Consider the following 21,738-nt stretch of genomic DNA (forward strand, 5'->3'; position numbering starts at 1 on the left):
ATCTAGTTTCCTTCAGAGTCCATTAGTTGCTGTACCTTACTCTGAATTGACTTGACCATAGGGAGTTACAGGTAAGAGCACAAACTCAAAGAAAGATTTCCTCATGCATGGTCATAATTTCCTAGTTTAAAAAACACTAAGTGGCTTGATTTTCAAAAAAAGCTCTCTACCCTGCACTGATTTTAAGCTTTTGAAAAGCTTTGGCTTTTATATAGCTACATAAAGAAACACATGTATGTGTGCATGTGTGTGCACACCTACACAAATATAAATGTTCATACACATACTCCCCCAAAAATATATGTCTAGTTTCATCCCCCATTATTTAGTCCTCTCATATAGCATTCTAGCTATGATTTGACAAATCACCTATATGGACAAGCACTATTTTACAAAAGATAGCTGATCCCAGTGTCTACATCACAATGTTAGTAGGTAACACTTGGGATAATGTAGCCCAGAAGAGGTTTTATCTCCTCTCAATGCTTCCTGTAAGATCTAGAAAGATGTGCTCTCTAAAAGGTTATCTGGATTGTTCATTTGTATGCTCAATGCCACAAAATCAGTAAAAAAATCACATTATCTTCTGAAAAACTTGCCAGAGGAACTAGGTTAGAGGCTTCCACCACAGAAACAAAGAAATTATTTCAGACTTGATCCCTGAAACCTTTTTGTCTATCTTATGTATCTATGATAGCACTCACGTTGGTACCGAATGGTGGAACCTAGATACCCTGCCAAGAACTCCATTAACTCAATCCTTCTTACTGTGCAGTGACTGCAGATCTAAGGTTGGCCTATTCCAGGGATGGGAATGATAGAGCAGTGACATCCAGGTACCCGAGGCAGTAAACACAAAGTTCTTAATAAAACCTGTTCTGTGCAGGCAGCAATATTTAAACTTAGGCTCAAATCCATTATTCTTAATGTAGAAAATGGCATCGTCATTTCATGTTTGTAACATAGTTGACTGAATTCAGTTTAAAAAAAAAAATATTCACACTGATTCTTGGGCCTCTTGAGGCCTTTCCCTTTATTGAGTTCATGTTCTTTATCACTAAAAGTATGAGAATGACCTTTTCATAGGGTATCTGCAGAAGGTCCAAGACTACCAAGTGGGCGCCCATATTTTTCAGCAATCGTTGCTGTTGATTCCGACATTTTTTATTCTGAACACAAAGTTTGCTGAGTCGAATCAAAATCTATAAATAAACAAACAAATAAATAAGCAGGCAAGCAAGTAAAGAACCAGACATGTCACACTGTCTTTCAAAATAATTACTAAATCTACAAATCTACTTATCAAACAAGTATGTCAAGCAAGTTTTTGAGCAAATATACCAACCTCTTTAACAATATTGTAGTTATTGCTTTTATTGCTGTCTATCTGGGGTTTTTTGGTCCCATCCTCTATTGGACTCAAAATATTTGACTCCTGTAAGAAAGAACACACAACAAGTGGAGATCTATCACAATTTCCTCAATATGAACTAACTACATTTAATAATAGCAAATGAAGAAGTATTACAGCAGTTCATAGGGAACAGATATAACACAGGTAAGAAAGAATAACATTTGTTTATTCTTTATCCACCGGTCCAGTGAGTGAAAAGATTCACATTCAAGTCCTTCCTTGGTTTCAAATTTCCAACACGACTTGAGGCATTTACTCTGTCTTCAAGCTTCTGATCCTTCTAAAAAAGAATACGTCCCTAAATCACAGGCTTGATGTCCCAAGAAGTTTAGATAGTATGAGAATAGGGACCATAAGTGTATTTCAATAGCCACCACTTGTTCCCAAAATCTCTAATATAGCTGGTAAGATTTCAAAAAGTCTGTGTATGTGAACATTAAAAAGTCTGGAGAAAGAACTTAAGACGACCTCTGTAGTTGAGATAAGTAGAGTGGAGTTCTCAGCAGTACAGGAACAAGTAGCATGTGGAAATTAAGAGATGTTGCTCCCGTGAAGAGGACACTTCTGTCCTTATCTCTGGATGATGCAGGAAAGAATTTAAAAACAAATGAAAACTTTATGTTAAACTGCAACATCCAGTCACGACACCGTATGCTCTGGGCCTTGGCTCTCAGAAAGCCCCAGCTGGGTATGCTAAATAAGAGAAATCAAGACAGCAAGTAACTCCCAACACCCATGCACACTTCCATGCATATCTCAATCAAAATATGGAAGAACATCTGCACAAATATTGCCACTTAGAATACTGGCAGTATTGGTATTTTCCCTGCTGCCAGCTATGGCAAACCTTTCTTAACTGGAAACACAAAGAACTGAAAGATTGGACTTTAGATGCTGAAATTATTATACATGTAGAAAACCTGTAGCAGATCTCAAGACTGCCTCACAGTATAACCAGAAGGATATAAACCAGTGTAATAGCATAAAAAAGAAGCAAACAGGTGCGCTTCTGAGTTTCATTGTGTCCTCAAACTTCCTAGTGTTTTAGAGACTTATTCTAAAACACACACGTGCACTCCAGTCTGAATGTTTACACCTCTTGAAACCTCTCTCTGAACTTTCTTAGCTGATGGTGAAGACGAGGAGTTCTACAGTTGGTCTTAATTTCCAGTGGGGCGAGAACAGCTGCACCATTTGGCCATGGAAGCTGCTTATAACATTATCAGTTCCACTGTTCAGCGTGGTCATGTTGATCTGTGCAACAACAGCGGATTTGTATTTGTTTAGGTTTGTTAGTATGCATGCTGCCTTCTCTCTAGATGCTTGAATCAATACTTTGGAAGATGTTTCAGACTCTTTGCTATAATTAACCACTCTCCTCTGTTCTGGGACTGTGGGTTAACCAAGATTAATTTAGCTCTGTTACTTTTATCAGCATTCTTCCTCAATCAAAGTAGTTTTATAATCCATGAGAACTGTATGTCTTATCTGGAAGTGCTGATCAGCATTAAACTGCGGAATCTATCCTTTCTCTTAACAAAATAAAAACCTATTTACTGAACCCATAAGAGTATGCCAGGGATGTAGTTATCAAGAGATAATCACCCCATTGGGATACCAGAGACACTCAGTTGCATATCTTGCCTCGTTATGCCCCATAACAGACATTCTCTATCACGCTTTTCCATAGGGGACAGGGAGTCACAGAGACCGCACTGAGAAAGGCTCTCATCTGAGTGCCCTACCTTTAGGATATAGTTTTTTCTGAAAAAGACTACTTCCTCTACTCATAAAATTCCCGGGATAGCACTCTGCATCAGTCTTAGGATCCTTCCTTTCTAGCCCCCAAAATGGAGGCCCAGGCTCCAGCATTCAGTCTGAGCAGTTCCCCATCACTGAAATAGTCTCCCTCATCTCAGCAGTTCAGCTCTGCAAGGCACCACCCAGTGTCACGCTGGCACAGTTCTGCCCTCCACGGGCTGTATTTACTTACCAGGGGAACAAGGGGCACTCTCAGAAGATTCAGTTCACAATCTCAACCTATATATGATGTTTCAGGAGATGTTTGTTTAAACATCCCCAGAACTAAAGACTAGAAAAGGAAGAGAGCAAGGGAACACCGGGTGCTTAAGGGTGCTGAAAGCTCATACCACTTGAAAACTTGCTGAACTTTCTCAGCGGATGGCAAAGGTGAAGAGTTCTAGAAATGTCACTGCACTGTGTTCCAGCTTCACCTGAGAGTCCTTTCACTGGGACTGTCCATTTCTCCTCCTCAGATCTGCGTTTCTGGTGCTACGACACCAATGCATCCTCCAGTGACAAGACAATAAAGACCACACTTTCCATAGTCCGTGGTATCTATACAGACTCGTAACACCCTGACTAGAGATAATCGAGTAAACAGGCTTTATCTGCTTTTCCCTTCTCAAGCAAGGCTCAGTTATGTGAGATCGATTTCAGCATTTCATCCTAATCCCGTACGGTGTCTAATTTATGTCTGACCTAACTCCAAGCACTCTTTTCTATAATTCTGATCTGCAATTCTTGTCAAGATGATCCTGCACAGATGTAAGATTTTTTGTTTTTCCTGTGAAGAAACTCTGGATACTTCATTTAGAAGAACATGGCCTTTTTTCTACAAATCCAATTTTTGTAGTCATATGACTGCAAAAAAACCCAACCTAATTCTCTAGCCCCCTCAGGTTATAATAGAAAGGTGGAAACAATTACCCAAAAAGACTCAGAAGCCTAAGGGCAAATAAGTACATTTTATTTTTTTAAAATTCTTATGCCAATTTTGCAATGTGCTTTGGCAAGGACAGAAACTTGGGCTTAACGTAAGACTGTTCTGGAATATAATTAAAGCCCTCACGCGGACATTAATGTTTGTGAAAAAACTAAGCACAGGCAAATGAAGCGTATTCCCTGAAGACCTAGAGGTTCATCCAGCTCAGTAATGAACACCCAGCATCCATTCCAAGAAAGCATGGGATCTCACAGGGATGATTATCTGCTTGAAGCAAGCCACCTGCTTGACACATTGTAGATTATGACCAGCACCTCACCTCTTGCATCTGACTCGAGATCTCAAAGAGAGTATTCACTATCTAAAGTAGTTTTGCCAGGTAAAAACATTTCCCAACTGTTAAAGAATAATCTAACAAGGGAAAAAATAATAAACAAGATTCTAAGCTATTGTAACCTGGCACAGCTCTCGTGGAATTACCACCAGATGATCTAACCGGTTGTGCAGATTACATATTGTTCTGGTACAATACATATTACATATTGTTCTGGTACAATACGCTCTCAGATCTGCCAGAGATAATATTGTCCATCTACTGAAGAATTGCTAATCCATACAGACCCACAGATGCCTCATGGGGAAAAAAACCATGGAAAATACCCCATTTAGAGATGCTGCTGTTTCAGCCACATTGTTTTGTCCTCTCTTCCTGGAGTTTCTTTGCTATCAGGGCTATCCATAGGAATAAAAAGGATCTTATTACACTTTTTAAATGTATTATAGCTAAAAAACCTTATAACTATCCTGCTATAATTCTGTATCCTGTTTCCCCATTACCTTTTCCATTCATTAAATACATAAAGGAATATTTTCTTTCCTACTAGAGCTACGCTTGAGGAAAGCAAGCAGGAAATCCCACATACTTAAGCTCACGAAGCCCAGATCCCTCCCCAGTCCTGACAGCTAAGTTATATCAAAGAAAGAGTAGGTCCTACACTGTCTCAAGAAATTAGGATTCTCCCTTGAAGTACTGGATTTTCCCCCATATGAAGCCACCTAAAATCTGCTTTCCTATCTGAAAGGCCAAGTGTATGGCACATATCTGCACACATCCTGGGTCTTCTCAATGGCTCCTGCTTTCCCTCATTGCATTGGCTTCACAATGCTGTATAATCTCCATCTGGCATCCTACTAAGCTTCCCCTGGTGGCTTCCTTGCCCATTTTCTTGCCACCAGAGAAGACTCTACCACCGAAGAGAATAAGGAAGGTGCTGTGTCAGAAGTTGCAGTCGTTCATCTCTGCCCGCTCCTCTGATGAAAATGGAAAAGTGGGAATGAATATTGGTGGGAAAACCTGTTCTATCTACTGTTATGCCACAAAACTCAACTATAGCAACTCTTGCAACACTATGCATTTTCTAAAAGGTTCATACTGGAGTTAGGTATGGACATGAGGACATCATCTTTCATCGAAAAACAAAATTATAAAAAACAGTCAATTACATTTTAAAAAAAAAAAAAGTCAGGTCTTCGTGGTTCCAAATTCAAGTTCTAAAGTTTCTCAAATCGCAATATATCCCGAGAGTGTGGTAGGACAAGTGAAAAAAAAAAAAAAAAAAATCCCCCAAAAATGTTAGTTTGCCTACAAAATCTTAATATTCCAGGTCAGTCTTATGTTTGGTGAAGAGTGGAATTACTTGTGATGTTTGAAAATACGGGTTTGATTGTGCTCTTCTCCCCTGGCTGCAGGAACAGATACTGTCTACTTCTTCTTTCTTCCAGCAAGTCAACACAACTGCCAACACGTGATCCCTAGATTACTTCCTTGGCCACAGAGAGATGCCATACACTGAGGCTTGCTCGTCTGCCAGAAAGAAAGGCGGCTCTATGATATATGAACGCAGTTACTGAAAGCAGCGGGAGAGAATATGGAACGCATTGAGAAAAAAGGTTTTATTCGCTATTCTGTCTGTTTCTAAAGCTCAGACACAATGCTGCACATTCTTGCTTTGCTACTTTGATTAACCAGATCACAAATTTGCAGTTGTTCATTAAACTACCCATCAATATTGAAACAATTTTAACAGCAAAGGGTTTAAACCCACCTCTATTGGCTCTTCTCCCCCTTTGGTTTGACTGTCGCCCACCTCTCCACTCTCATAACTGCTGCTCTTCTCAACCCACAGTTCTGATTTTTCTACAGTCAGACGTAGCTGATCAAGATCAGCCTTGATTTGCTTGTAGTTATCAACATCTTGATTAGACACCAGCAACTGAACCTGGAAATACAGAAAATTGTAAACCTATTACAGCAGTAGCACTAGCCCTTACGCCTAGGTAATTTGCTTGACAGTTTCCATTCTAAGCCCCTCTTTTTCAGGTGCTTTGTGTAACCTTCCCTATGAAATCGAAACATGGCACATGCAGGCTTTTTAGCCCCTATTCATCAAAACCCTTTAACAGAGCCAGAGTCCGTAGTTGCCCAAAACAGAACAGTTATAACATTCACAATATTCTCTCGCCTTCTTTAATACACTGTGAAACATTTTCAGGACAAGCAAACATTTGCAAGCTCTTAAATTCTATGCAGAGTTAGCTCTGATGCACTGATTATGATCCTCGTGGTATTAAAACAATACAGTTACACGGTATTAAAGCGATACAGTTAGAAATAGCTTATCCCATCAGCACAGTACTTTACAAGAAAAAAAAAAGGATGATTTGGCAAGGAATCAGGACATACAAAGAGAAGTCAGAATGGCCAGCAACTTTCATGATCACCTACATCACCATAATCAAATACTGAAAAATAACAGATTTTAACAGTGTTAGGCCAGCTTAGAAAAACTTGTCTGAACATAGCTTTCAGGTTCATGTAACTTCCCACCAAGTGGTTGCTTTTACTAAAATTAATCTCACTTTTTCATTTCTTGTACTGCTCAAATTATCTGCTTGTTTTTTGTTTCACTGTTATTTGTAGTTCTTGATTTAGCATGATCTACAGATTTCCTTTATTTGTAATGCTCTTTGCTCTACCAAGATTATTAATGAAGATAATACTCAAAAAACCTAACAACAATCTTTACAGTAAATCAATAAGCACTATTAAGAAATCATACTTATGTAAAAGATTACAGTCACATGGCAGACAAGAACACTGATCAGGATATTCTTTTTTTTTAAAATATCACTACATGCAGGCAAATGACCAGCAGAAGCAGGGAGGTGATTGTGCCCCTGTACTCAGCACTGGTGAGGCCACACCTGGAGTATTGTGTCCAGTTTTGGGCACCTCAACACAAGAGATATCGAGGTGCTGGAGCGAGTGCAGAGGAGGGCAACGAAGCTGGTGAAGGGCCTGGAGAATAAATCCTATGAAGAGCGGTTGAAGGAGCTGGGACTGTTTAGTATGAGGAAGAGGAGGCTGAGGGGAGACCTCATCACTCTCTGCAACTACTTGAAAGGACACTGTAGAGAGGTTGGTGCTGGTCTCTTCGCACAGGTAACTAATGACAGAACGAGAGGGAATGGCTTCAAGCTCCAACAGGGTAGGTTTAGACTGAACATTAGGAAAGAATTTTTCACAGAAAGAGTGATCAGACACTGGAACAGGCTGCCCAGGGAGGTGGTTGAGTCACTGTCCCTGGATGTGTTTAAGAGCCGTTTAGATGTGGTGTTGGGGGATATGGTGTAGGGGAGAACTTTGTAGTGTAGGGTAGATGGTTGGACTCGATGATCCCAAGGGTCTCTTCCAACCTGGACGATTCTATGATTTCTATGATTCTATGATTCAAATATTCACTATTTTGCAATATAAAGTTTTTATCATCTTCTCTCTTAGCTTGGTAAAACCTTATTATTTTGCAGAATTTATGAATGCTACTCATCTGCAGACATTCATATTCCATGTTCTCTACAGTCTTTTTTGATTATTTGTCAATTAGCATTTTCCATCCCTTATGAAAACATGTTAAGCTACTCAGTCCTTGCTTACCTGGGAATAATAGCTATTTATGCAACTAACCAGCATGGCCTAGCTTTACCAATCTGTTTGGAGGCCATTATGCTACCCTGCAAAAACATTAAACAAAAGCTTTCCAGGTCTTTATCATTCATCTGTTTTTAAACAAGAGAAACCTCCACATCTTACATAACGACGAGACAACACACTATCAATCTCCTGAAATAAGAATCAGATGGTCTTATCAACATATGTTATATAGGGTTACATAACAGAGATGTCTCTGTCATCCAGCCCCATGACATCAGATCTCCCCATCCTAATCCACTGACACATGGAGCCTGCACATGCACCGTTACCCAGCAGAAAGAATAAAAGCTGAAAACAGGCTTGGCTCTATTACTCTTCCTGTTATTCGGGCATATCTGTACCACGCAGTGGAGCACAATGCAACGGCGCATGAATTATAACTAGAAACACCACATGAGTAACAAGAGAGCTTTATACCCAGCCTAACTAGCCCTGAAGACAGGCCAGTCTTATTGCAGACGCTGGTACACTGCTTGCAGGACATGAGCTACTAACTCTATCTCTGGGGGGTCACTACATCATATCTTGCTGTGCTCTACTCTGCGCTCATGAGACCCCACCTGGAGAACTGTGTCCAGCTTTGGAGTCCTCAACACAGGAAGGACATGGACCTGTTGGAACGGGTCCAGCAAAGGGCCACAAAGATGATCAGAGGGATGGAGCACCTCCCCTATGAAGACAGGCTGAGAGAGCTGGGGTTGTTCAGCCTGGAGAAGAGAAGGCTCCAGGGAGACCTCAGAGCAGCCTTCCAATATCTGAAGGGAGCCTACAGGAGAGCCGGAGAGGGACTCTTTGTCAGGAAGTGTAGTGACAGCACAAGGGGTAATGGTTTTAAACTGAAAGAGGGGAGATTTAGATTAGGTATTAGGAAGAAATTCTTTCCTGTGAGGGTGGTGAGGCACTGGAACAGGTTGCCCAGGGAAGTTGTGGCTGCCCCATCCCTGGAAGTGTTCAAGGCCAGGCTGGATGGGGCTTTGAGCAACCTGCTCTAGTGGAGGTGTCCCTGCCCATGGCAGGGGGGTTGGAACTTCATGATCTTTAAGGTCCCTTCCAACTCTGACCATTCTATGATTCTATGATTCTACACCTGTGTCACAGCTGTTTCCACGGGACCTATGTTTTCAGTAATGGAAGCAATGCCAGAAATAACTATTTCTGGGTGCACAACTAAAATATACACTAGCACATATGGTCAACTCTAATGAAAAAAAAAAAAAAAAAATCTCTGTTGAATTTGGACCTCTAAGGAAATAACACTGTCATGCTACAAAGAGCAATTCAGGTAAGTAGATGAGCCTTTGGGAAGACTTTCCCTGCAGTCAGTTTCCTGGAATAACGCTATGCCCATCCATACCTGTTTAAATGCTTGTAGAACTTCTGCTCTCTGACTGAAGTGCTTAAATAGCAGATGCAGAGCACCTGAGAGCAAAGGAGGGTAGTCATGCATGATGAGGTGAATAAGGACCCGTAAAAAAGTTCTGCCCCCTTCATCATCAAGCTGAACCGCATTCTTTTCCTTTCTGTAACAGAAATGGGTGGAAACATGACCAAATAAAGTAAATTAAGTAAGAAAAAATATAAGTTTTTGACATAAATATGCCTGTACACGCAATCTTCATTTGACAGCGCTCTCAAAACCAAATCAAATATGCTGCAGGATGGAAACTATAAACATCACTAACATATTTTATAGGAACTTCAATCCTACAGTTACATGCTGTTGCAGCAATCTTGTGACAGAATGGACGCTACGGAACGAAAGCAAGTATATATGAAATGTGTCAAATATTGTGATTAAATTCCATACTGCAAAAACATTCATTTATGTCTTGGATAAATTGTGCCAAACTCATCCTCAATCCAAATTAATTCAAGTAAACAGCATTTCATCAGAAATTACGTTGGGCCTTTCCTTTTCACTCCTTCACTTTTCAGCTGCTATTAAAATTTCATTTAAGAAAAAATAAGCTCAAAAATAGTAAGAATTGCCAAAAGCATCACATTTCTGGAATCGTATTTATAATCTGGAATGGCAGAAAGCAGATTTACACTTAACATATCAAAGCAGAAATTAATGTTTCCCAGGAACCGTTCAGTCTCCCTGTTCATTTTAAAGATGCAGATGCCAAGGGCTGTGTGTTGTTTTACATTACGGGAGTCCAGGGAGAGGACTGGAGGCATTGCTTGCGCTGGTAAAGATTGAAAACGCATAAGGGATTGAAAGAGGAAAGATCAGAGTGCCCGTGTTGCAGATCCTTCTCCCTAGCTCCAGGAAAAACTATGTCTACGGCCTTGTCTAAATGGAATTCATTTTTACTGGTATAATTATAATAATACCCATAAAATTAAACCAATATAGTGATAATGGTAATAACTCTCCAGTGTGGATATTTTTCGTGCTTTTTTTATGTTCACAGCATAGCTGAAATCACTTCCAAAACTCTGCAAGCATAACTTGTGATCTACAGGCCTCTGGTGTTCCAGAAGATCACGGCAAGTGGTCCACAGCTGATTTGGAGTCATATGAAAGAGATTACTGTTGGCGTAACTTTCTAAATAAGTTCAAACACAAGGTGCAATGAAAACAGGGTATGGGGTCTGACCCGAGGGTCAACAGTAATCTACAGATCCAAGAAAGTTGGGGCTACAGCCATAAGGTAAATTCCTTTAAAAGCACCCATGTGAGGCATTATAAGATAAATAAATTATTAGTGTCTTTTAGCCCACTACAACTGTACAACATTCCCCAGCTGCCTTCGGGAACATGACAAAACCTTTCTACCAACTCTCTTACAACTAAGAGGGTGGTCACTTCCAAACCCCCAGCCTTCCATTCCAACTGGGTTGTTTGCCTGTTTAAAATCCAGATCTTTTCTGGCACTTTTCTGTCTATGTATAGGTTATGTAATAAGAAACAGCCAAAGGAAGAGAAAAGGGTATGAAAATAAGCGCAAAATAAGCAGATTGTCCATGAGAAATATCAACGTGAACAAACGGACATATGTAGAGAGGTAAAAGTCCAGAGAACGTACCTGCCAGCAAACATGGTTTCAGCCTGAGCTGCAATTTCATCTATGTCAGGAACAATTGCTGAAAAAAAATCAATATAAAAATTAAAAAACAATGATCATTGTTTAAACTGCCCAGCAAAATGGAACTCTGGTCCTCTTTAAAGTAGATGTTATCAAATAAAGGTCTAACTATGCGTTTCTCAACTAGGCAAAACTTGTTATCTGCAAGAGCAGCAGGGAAGACAGAGGACATGGGGCAGAATTAAGTTGTGTATTACTGTTACTGAGGAAAAGCCAAGTTGTAATGCTGAGCCAGAGCCCCATGGGGCTAGGAGCTGTACAAACCACCGCTAGTGACCCACAAAGGACACAGAATATGAAACTTTCACATTTTTTTTGTCAGATGAGCCAACCTCTCCAAAGCAGACACAGGTACTTTAGAATGCTTATCATAAACCAAATCATTTCCCACACCGTCATTGTGCTTTAGCGCTTAAGACTTTAGTACTCCACAGCCACCTCTCTGTTACACAGCACCTCCAACGAAAGCAATTCTTCCCTACTTGCAGGTGGTCACGCAGGCAGCTGTCAGCCTTCTGAGCGCTTCCAGGTGCACAGGAACACTCTCTGGAAAGCCATTCCATTCCCATGCCACGTTCACCTCGTTTAAATCTGTCCTCATCCAACCCCAACCATTTCATGATCTGCCCTCCACTACATTTGTCATCGTGCAAGATGGGGAAGTACTCTTGTACTCTTTGGGAAGAGTAAAAATAAGAGAATAAATTGTCATTGGGAGAAAAGGGAATCGCATTTTTGTTAGAGGAGGACAGGCTAGCAAAAACCTTATTTTCATGGGATTCTTTAATTTTTTCATTTTTCCACAAGCTTTTCAACTTTAAGGGGCATGCAGCTTTCCGGCGTAGTTGATGTCATTGTTTGCAGTACTCTACACAGAATTATTTTACTTTGCAATACAATAGCGACAGTTACCTGAGGCAATCCCTGGTGTGTCAGGTGGAGATGTTGTAGAGCAATCAACGTTTTCATTGTTTTCCCCAAACTCTCTCTTATAGATAGAGAGCATGTAGGATATTCTATAGTCCAGTCTAACACTGAGAATAAACTACAAGAAAAAAAAGTTTTAAGTAAGACTTTTCTTCTGCCGTTTGGTAACACAGGTTAGGATTTTTCTGTGGTGGAACGTACAGCAATACATGATTATTCTAAGTAAATTATTAAATAAATTATTTTAAGTAAATATGCACACTACAAAAGAAGAACCCATTACATTCATCTGTTTTCTGTCATTTTTTTTGTCACTCCGACCATCCTGAGACATATTGAACTCTACCCTATCAACTGCTGAATATTAAGAAGTGGACTGGATTTGTCCAGGGATTCCAGCACGCTGCCTTGTCCTCATTTCCTGTGATCCAGATCAGTACATTCAAACGCACGTTGAAACCAACTATTTCATCTTTCAGCTGGACTCCTAATGCCCCACGAAGACAAGAAGTGGAGTGGGGTTGAGAGTAAAGACAAGAGGCTCAAGGCTTATCCTCTAAGATGCCCAACAGCTAAGGGCAACAGTGCTGCAGTAACTCCAGGCTCCCACGGAGTCAAGCACAAGCCTGGTGGTGTCTTTTGTTACATTGCTAAGGATCAGCTGAGGATGTGAGGAGCGAATAGCACTTGCTTCACGAACTCCTAGTAGTGCTGCCAGCATGCTGCAAAAATACCCCACGTTTGGCTTCGGAAGTTACCACTGTAATGGTAGCAGAAATCCCCCTCACTCAACGCTCCGCTTTCATCGAACTGTTTGTGCCTTTTGTTCCCCAGCTGTGAAATCGGAAACCCATACAGGAAAATCCTAATTCAAAGCTGGAATTGCTGCTTTTATATTGGAATAGTGGGGAAAATAACTAGTCCGGACACATTAGTACCAATTAAAGGACTGACACTCGTACGTCCAACCGTTCAACAACTGACTGCCCAGTGACTGAGTTTCAGTGTTTCCCATGCTTAAGCTCCGTGCCCATAGAAAATGCAAGCATACAATGAAAACAGATTTAAGATCATTTAACATATTTTACAATCAGCGAGGATGAAAACACATACGTTAAGGTACCAAGAGGCAGGCGATAGGCGATGACTTAGCAAATGGTAGTAGCTTATTTCTTTTATCTCTAACTAAAGTCAGACAAGCTTCCCAGATCCAAAATACTGTAATAAGATTTGACTAGAACTATACCACCTTAAAGCAAATAAAATGCCAGTTTGAGAAGTAATATCTTTTCTTTCAAATCTTTGAACAAAAAAGTAAAAAGGCAGGTTTCTTTGGGTTCCATGATCAAGTTACCCTATAACTGTACACACAAGATTTTTAAAAATAAAAACTTCCCGAGTCCACATGGAATCAACTAAGTCTATCAGGCCTTCTGTTTAATGCTGGCTGATGGCAGAATGGAAACTCTTCAGTAAAAAAATGCCTTTACTTAAAGGAATAAGAGGATATATACTGAGAATTAAATTATTATAATCTGAAATGTTTCTTAGAATAGAATAGTTTTAATCACCATTGTACTAGCTGTGCATGATAATACAATAAATCTAAAATATTCTTACTCGCCTTTTAGGGTAATAGCACAGTAATGAAAGGTAAGGTGATTTAAATTAATCCTCCTTCATTGCATATTAAACAAAAGTGAATTATTTCGTATTTCTTGTGAACTAAAATCACATATATGCACATTTACTGTGATTCACCCAGCATATGACTTCTTACTAATCTGCAATAATTTGATCATGTGACTAAACCATAACTAACAAGCCCCATATTAAATAACAAATTAGGCTTAAACGCTCTCTAATCCTGGGTGCCCTTGCACTGGACATGCTATGAAAAAGGAAAGAATGAGACAAAATGTGCTTCTCTTGCCTGTGAGCAGCCAAGGAATGTACAGGACGAGGTTGGTGTCCTGGAATCATTCTCCTAGACATCAACCAGTAAAGCAAGACAGTATGGAGAGAAACTCAGTCACAAAACAAATGAAAATTGTGACGCAATACACATGAATTGTATTATTTACGTGGTAGAACTTCCTAACACACTGTCCTTCACTATAAACCTTAAACTAAAGTAGCTCTGGAACCAAAGTATGCAGTATTAAGAATACTGTAGCAATTGATAGTCTTTCAGATGATGAGTAATTAAGGTAATCTAAATAATTTACAAGCACTCAGAAAAAATGGAATCCTTCAAAAGAGGCAATGGCACCAACAGATCTGCAGAATTTATAGAAAACACTGAAACATTCCTTCAGGGCGTAAGTGTTGCAGAAAATGGGATTTGATATACAGAACAAATGTGTGCCACTTCACTTACTAATAGCACAAAGTGAAAATTATATCTCAGGAGGCATGCTAGTGTCATATAGCTTGTCAGTTCAGCTGGGAGGAAATCGTAGCAGCCCACAGACCATTCTCCATCTAACAGTGGAAAGCTGAAACGAGCTTCAAAAGTGCACGGCCCTGAATGACTTCAGTGGGCGTAGGTCCAATTCTGCCCTTCATCAAACTACTGGAACAGAAGAGTCAAATACTAAAGTCAAGCAAGCTAGCCCAGTGTAAAATGAGCATTAATGAGACTGGAAACAGATGCATTAGTGAGGCAGACCGAAGGACAAGTTTTTCCTTTTCAGAGTTATAGTGACAGAATTTCTACAGCGTCTACTTCCTTCAAAAGTGAATAGGTGTAACAGCGTGAGGACCACAACTGTACATTTGTTCACACAGAGGAGTGTTCCTCCTATCCAAAGTGTTATTTTTACAACGAGCAGCCCAGTAAATAGTAAGAATGTAGGTAACAGAACTTGCCTCTATGTAAGTAAAGAACTGTGAAATGATTGCTATGTAATATTCCACCAATCATTGTTACCTGCAAAATCTCAATGATTTTCAATTTGGTGTCCATTACGATCACATCTTCACTGTCTGAGGTGCTGGCTTGCTTGCTTGGGTGAATACTTGGCTGTACATCAGGGGCACTGATTGGAAATATAGATCCTCTGCTCAGCACCATTTGGGTCATCATCTCTCCTACACCATGGATGGTCCTCATGACATTGTTTCCTATGCATTAAACAAAAACATGCATGTATTTGTCATGACTGCTTGCAAAGCTATGTATCACACACACCCCCATGTCGTCAAAACCCTTCACAGTCTTAACAGGCATATTGAAAAACAAGTCCTTAATTCCTGACCAAAACTCAGGAGAAGGAATTCATTCAAATTACCCAATGGTTTAGGGTAATTTTCTACACTGATTTTCCAAGACATCATTTCTTACAGGTCAACAGGTGAAAAAGATGTCAAAATATTACCACAGCTCTGTTAACATGTTCAAGAAATCATAAAAAGTAGAGCAAAAGAAACCTTAGTGTTTCACCTAATCCATTCCCTTTGTCTGAAGGCGTATTATCCACATCTAAGACCATTTCTAAAAGAGGTTTAACGTGTTTTCAAGAATATTTAAACGTTGTATATTCCACATTATACAGCATGCCTAGGCAAGTGATTCCAGTACTTGACTATGTTTATTGTCAGAAAACTTTTATTGGTATTTCATTTGTATCGTCTATAGTTGCAATTTATGACCTTGGTTTGTAGACACATGGGAGGAGTTCATTTTCCACGCTTACTCCCACTGACATCTTCACCATGATGACTGGACATAACATATGTGCTTGACAGTAAGGTTGCTTTTGGCAGTGCAGAAGCTGGAAGGAGACTATCCAAGTATCTTATATTTCACACTAAGAGAGAGTAAAGATTTGAGGCGGTGCAAGTCTGATCAATCTCTGTATGCCGTCCAAATGAAAGGCCACAAACCAAAGCCAACCCATCCCCCTTCAAAAAAGTCCCAGGAGAATGGCAGGCTCCAAAGGCTGTCCTGAAGGTCAAACTAGTATCTGTAATCACAGTGCCTTCATAAGGGGGAAAAAAATTCTCTTACACTCACGTGGCAAAAAACTTTAACCAGTCTAGTTGCAATGGTACCTATTACTGATGCCAGTTTGGCAAAATCTACCAAGAAATACCATCTGTTCCCATAGATTGTACTGGTCTTTGTTTGTAGTGAATTTTGATATGAAAAGCATCTCAGTGAATCAATGACTATCTTCTTCCAAAGGTGGGGAGAAGAAAGAATAAGTATCATGCTACCTACCTACATGAATTAGTTTCCTTTCTTGCACAGCAAAGATCGGAAGGAAGGAAAGGAAGGAAAGGAAGGAAGGGAAGGAAGGCAACGGTAGCATCTCTTCGCAGAAAGGGTGCCAAGACCTAGACTACACCAAAACCAAACAGAAGAATGGAATAAATGTAGCTTTGCTGAGGTAAGCCTGAATAGTTCTTTTATGTCTTTTAATACACTTTAATGACCATGCAACTGACAAGTTTTACTCACACTGAAGAGACCCTCTTCCCAGATGATCTGCTGTAAAAAGCCAAAGCTATTTTTTATTGTTAGCAATATCATCCTCTTATGCCCTTCTTTCTTCAATCCATAGAGCTCAAGTACTGCATGCAGGGGAAGAGAATGCCTTCAGCCCTGACTTCAAAAGGAAAACACACAAAGAATTTGCTTTTTCAAAGTGAATGAGCCAGATTAGTGTCAAGTTTGAGGTCCCATTCTAGTGTCACGTTTGAGGTCCCATTCGGCATCTGGTCTGGTGTGCAATTACTCTGAATTGGTCTTTTGAAAACAATACTTCAAGTTCTTACAAAGGAGGGGGGAAAACGTGTTTCTGACTTTGCATGACGTTCGGAAAAAAAAGCTTGGAGTCAAACTTAGGGTTAGGTGGTGGTTTGGCCTCAGACAGCAACAAAGAATCCCGTGGCCGCTCTGCACCTCCTCCCCCCCCCTCCCCCCCCCAAGACATGAGGGGGGAATCGGAAGAAAAAGGCAAAACTCATATGTTGAGGGAACAGGAAAACACCATCAATGACTCTGACAGAGGAATGTACAAACACAAGCCACCACTGCCACCACCACTGCCACCGACCAGACCGGGCACGGCTCTGGCGGTAGGGATGTGTCCCTGCTACATCCTGGGGAGAATTAACCCTAGCCCCGCCGGAACCAGGACAGGCTAGATCCTCACAACTGGCAGGCACGGAAAGGTCTCCCAGCTGATTACTCCAGCATGAAGGAAATAAAATAATTCCAAATACCCTTCTTGCTGCAAAATCAAAACGGAGCATTTTTCTGTCAAATCAAATAAAACAGCTGGGAATAACACAGTATGTACGTATGTACGTATCTCTCTCCTCCCTCCCTGCCCATCCCCTTTCTCCCAGTGTCCTCAACATTTGTTTGCACTGACCATCATTCAGTATGCCTGTGTAAAGCTCAACTACTAAGTGGAGGACCTTCAACGCTTAAAGTAGCTTCAGTTACACTGACTTTTTGCTTCTTCTTCATCTTCAAACCATGAAATAAAACACCTCGTTCATATCATCCTATCCTTAATGCAAGACCTATAGGTTGTGCAGCTGCTTTATGGCCTGTAATAACCCTGCTCAGAATCTTAGTTGAGAAGTCATCGCTCTCTCTCTGACATGTTTTCAAAATCCCTTTCACTCAACTGTACAGGGGTGAATATAAATAAAAGCACTGCTATTTGGAAAGGCCAGGAATTCTTTATAAAGCAACTTGAGTCAACAGGGTTATCAGCTGATAAATAAACCACTTAAGTGTAAGACAAGTCCAGAAGATATTCTTAAAAAATAAATAAAACTGCAGTTTGTACCAAATAAGGCAGAATTCCATTTTCTCCTGACAAGTTCCTGCACACCTTTCAAAACTGAAGTCCACTCAGTGTAAAGTTAACAAAAAAGGTAGTCTCTTTTGGACAAGGAGTCAGATTAACATCTTGGGTGGACCTCATATTCTTGGAGAAAGCAAGGTGGGATTTTGCCTAGAGCATCCATCTTGCTTATTTCTCAGCTATCACTGGGGTGCTGCACAGGCACCGCAGGGGATGGGATTCAACTCCCTCTGTGACCAAGAGATGGGTCGCTCTCTCTGCATTTCAGGACCACGTCCATAAACGAGGAGACTACTTCCTCCATCTCTAAAAGGACAGTGAGAAGCCCGATGTAACATTAGCTGAGTGCCTCCTGGTCTTTGTGATGATGGAGCCTATAGAGGCACCTTGGAAACAAAAAGAAATTAGATGCCCGCTGTCCTTTCCCCTTACCCGTGGAACACCAGTGGTAACAGATGGTACAAGCCAGAGGTAGCTATGAAGCTGCTTCCCAACAGCATGGGTAAGAAGGATAAACTCTCTGTCCACAACATTCCTTTACTATTGACCTTCATGCGACTGATCTAAACAGCCAGAGGCAGGAAAGCAAAGGAGGATTAAGGTGGTGCTTATTATCACTGCCGTTTCAAATTGTATTTCATTAACGCATAGGAAAGGATTTTGGTGAGAGAAAAATCTACTTAATCCAGTTTAATATTTACAGCTGAAATGGGTAGTGACACAATACTGCATTCTTTCTGTCAATAACAGCAGTGAGATAAGGTGCCATGGGTAAACCCATCTCGGAAAACTTTTTACCTAACTGCCTGATACTGACTATTATTTTCAATTAACTGAGAGCAGGCTTGGGGAGAACATTCCCAGGGTGAAAATAATACAGCAACTGGAGCGATTCAGCATTCTTTCCAGGAAAGATATTTTGACAACTGTGTTTTGTAGGGTGATGAAATGTGACCATCTCTTAGCAGTAGACAGCAGTCAACCATTACATTCACTCGTGGCAATGAAGTAAATGACTGCGTCTCAACACTGGGGGGAGCTGCTCTATTCTTTGAAAGAAGCCATGAGGATCCATCATGTGTATAAAGAATGGGCAGTAGCTTCTCTTCCAAAAGATCCCCCGGTAATCAGTGCTCACGGTGCTCAGTGTTACCTGTCCAGCCTTGGAAGTCTAAACCATGTTAAGCATGGACTTAAATCTGTCACTCACAAACATGAGAGGCCAGCAGCAGTCTTGCTAGTGAGCTGTTTCTTCTTGCTATGCTTTTGTGGTCTCTTGGCTTTAATACAGTTATCTCAGCAGGAAAGGGTATGAGTCTCTGACGTAAGGCATGCAGAAAGGTTATTGCAGCTTAATAAGTGACCGGCTGCACGTCAGCTAAGCCTGCAACAATGCAAGGCAATCCCAGGCACAAATACAGGTTGGGCGGAGAATTGCTAGAGAGCAGCCCTGAGGAGAAGGACTTGGGGGTGTTGGTGGATGAGAAGCTCAACATGAGCGGGCAATGTGCACTGGCAGCCCAGAAAGCCAACTGCATCCTGGGCTGCATCAAGAGAAGTGTGGCCAGCAGGGCGAGGGAGGTGATTCTACCCCTCTACTCTGCGCTCGTGAGACCCCACCTGGAGAACTGTGTCCAGCTTTGGAGTCCTCAACACAGGAAGGACATGGACTTGTCGGAACGGGTCCAGCGGAGGGCCACGAAGATGATCAGAGGGATGGAGCACCTCTCCTATGAAGACAGGCTGAGAGAGCTGGGGTTGTTCAGCCTGGAGAAGAGAAGGCTCCGGGCAGACCTCATAGCAGCCTTCCAATATCTGAAGGGAGCCTACAGGAGAGCCGGAGAGGGACTCTTGGTCAGGAAGTGTAGTGACAGGACAAGGGGTAATGGTTTTAAATTGGAAGAGGGGAGATTTAGATTAGATATTAGGAGGAAATTCTTTACTGTGAGGATGGTGAGACACTGGAACAGGTTGCCCAGGGAAGCTGTGGATGCCCCATGCCTGGAAGTGTTCAAGGCCAGGCTGGATGGGGCTTTGAGCAACCTGCTCTAGTGGAGGTGTCCCTGCCCATGGCAGGGGGGGTTGGAACTCCATGATCTTTAAGGTCCCTTCCAAACTCTAACCATTCTATGATTCTATGATTCTAATACACTGGCTCAATAAAAAGACTTAAGTTCTTAGTACATATGCACATAATGACTAAAATAACAGTGCTCTCATCTTAGTTACAGCTCCAAAGTGCTTCCTGAATACTAACGCCCAAGGAAAAATTAACTAACTGCCTCAGCTAGTTAACTGAACTAAATCAGGAGAGATAGCAAGTAGATGTGAACCCTGATTACTTTTGTGTGCCCTTTGCTAGAGAAAAGTGCAGAGAAGCCTGAGCTGTGCCTTCATATTGTACTGCCACCCCTAAACTGCTGACCTCTGTCTTTTGCTGTCTGCCTCGAGGTCAAGGTATTAACATTTATACATGGCTGAGAAGTGCGGCAGGGAGAGAACGGTCATTGCAAAGGTGCAAGGTGCTAGTGTGTACAACCAACCACTTCTCTCACCAGCAAACCACTGCAGAAGTGCTCAGAGCTGTGACTGACAGCAGAGAAAAAGAACACAAGGCAATCTCCATGAATCTTCTTCCATTTGTCCAATTTTCCAATTTTCCCTTCCTCTCCCCAATTCTTCCCCTCTGCTCTTCCCCCTGCCAAGACAAGTCAGATGCCCAAGGACCTCTCATAAGCAGTGGTCCCATTAGAAATGTCTCCTATTGAATGCATGGTCTCACAGGATTAGCCAATGGAAGAGTGAAATCACTGTATGCATAAGTGGTAATTTAAAGGAGCTGCAGACTGACAGGCACTGCAAGAAGAGAATGCTTGTCATGTTTTGAAAAGACAACTGTGCATCTCCTCTTCATTACTTTTTATTACAGTGATCACAACTTCCTAATGAGTATCAGTTTCTGTCACAACACTGCAGCACGTAATCTCATAGTATTTGGCACAATTGACAACACAGTGGCCTCTCTGAGAGGAAAGGCTTTTCAGAGGAGTCAATTATGGGAAAAAAATAACAACTACCCAAGTAATCGAAACAGTGGATAATTTGACACTTCGTTTTCTACATAAACATATTTTCTGGATAGGTCATTTACTGGTTGCAAAAATTCTAAAAGCAGAATATAAAAGTAAACAACAATCTGCTACGTAATACAGTATGGATGGTAAGTGACAAAATACCATAGTCAGAAAGAAAAACAACTGTCAAAGGCAGCTGGCAATTCGTGCCTTTTCTCCCAATTGTTCCTAGCCAATTGCGACGCGGCGTCCTCAGTTTGCTCTCCAGTACCCGCAGCATTTCAGGTATTTCACAACCAGTGCAGAGAACTGTGTGGTAGCTGAATGGGAATACACAATGGACAGACTCCAAAGGTGGGCAGATACCCTTACAGCAAGTCGCCCTCTTCTCCACAGACACCCCCAAGACACCAGGGGAAGGAGACACTGACTTGCAGCCTTGTTTATTTAAAAATTAACTATACACACCTGATCTAGTCCTTAGTTGCCAGAGGGACAGTCTGCTCTTACTAACATTATTGTTCAGACTTCCTAACACAGATATAGGGAAGATGGATTCCTAGGAGTCAATTATGGAAACCGTTAAACCTTATTTATTTCAAACAG

General features: G+C 41.2%; 1 protein-coding gene across 3 annotated transcripts in view; it reads right to left on the reverse strand.

Annotated features, from left to right (window-relative positions):
• Positions 1 to 21,738, reverse strand: part of ITPR2 (inositol 1,4,5-trisphosphate receptor type 2) — a 298,404-nt gene that overhangs the window by 161,982 nt on the left and 114,684 nt on the right. For all 3 annotated transcript variants that reach the window (XM_074165726.1, XM_074165736.1, XM_074165717.1), the window contains exons 22-28: positions 15,163 to 15,356; positions 12,216 to 12,348; positions 11,244 to 11,301; positions 9,566 to 9,731; positions 6,266 to 6,439; positions 1,346 to 1,435; positions 1,077 to 1,202 (exon numbers count right to left, since the gene is read on the reverse strand). In XM_074165726.1, coding sequence (XP_074021827.1) covers positions 1,077 to 1,202; positions 1,346 to 1,435; positions 6,266 to 6,439; positions 9,566 to 9,731; positions 11,244 to 11,301; positions 12,216 to 12,348; positions 15,163 to 15,356 — 941 coding nt within the window. The remainder of the gene's footprint in view (positions 1 to 1,076; positions 1,203 to 1,345; positions 1,436 to 6,265; positions 6,440 to 9,565; positions 9,732 to 11,243; positions 11,302 to 12,215; positions 12,349 to 15,162; positions 15,357 to 21,738) is intronic.

This window comes from Numenius arquata, chromosome 2 (genome assembly GCF_964106895.1).
Source record: "Numenius arquata chromosome 2, bNumArq3.hap1.1, whole genome shotgun sequence".
Taxonomy (NCBI): domain Eukaryota; kingdom Metazoa; phylum Chordata; class Aves; order Charadriiformes; family Scolopacidae; genus Numenius; species Numenius arquata.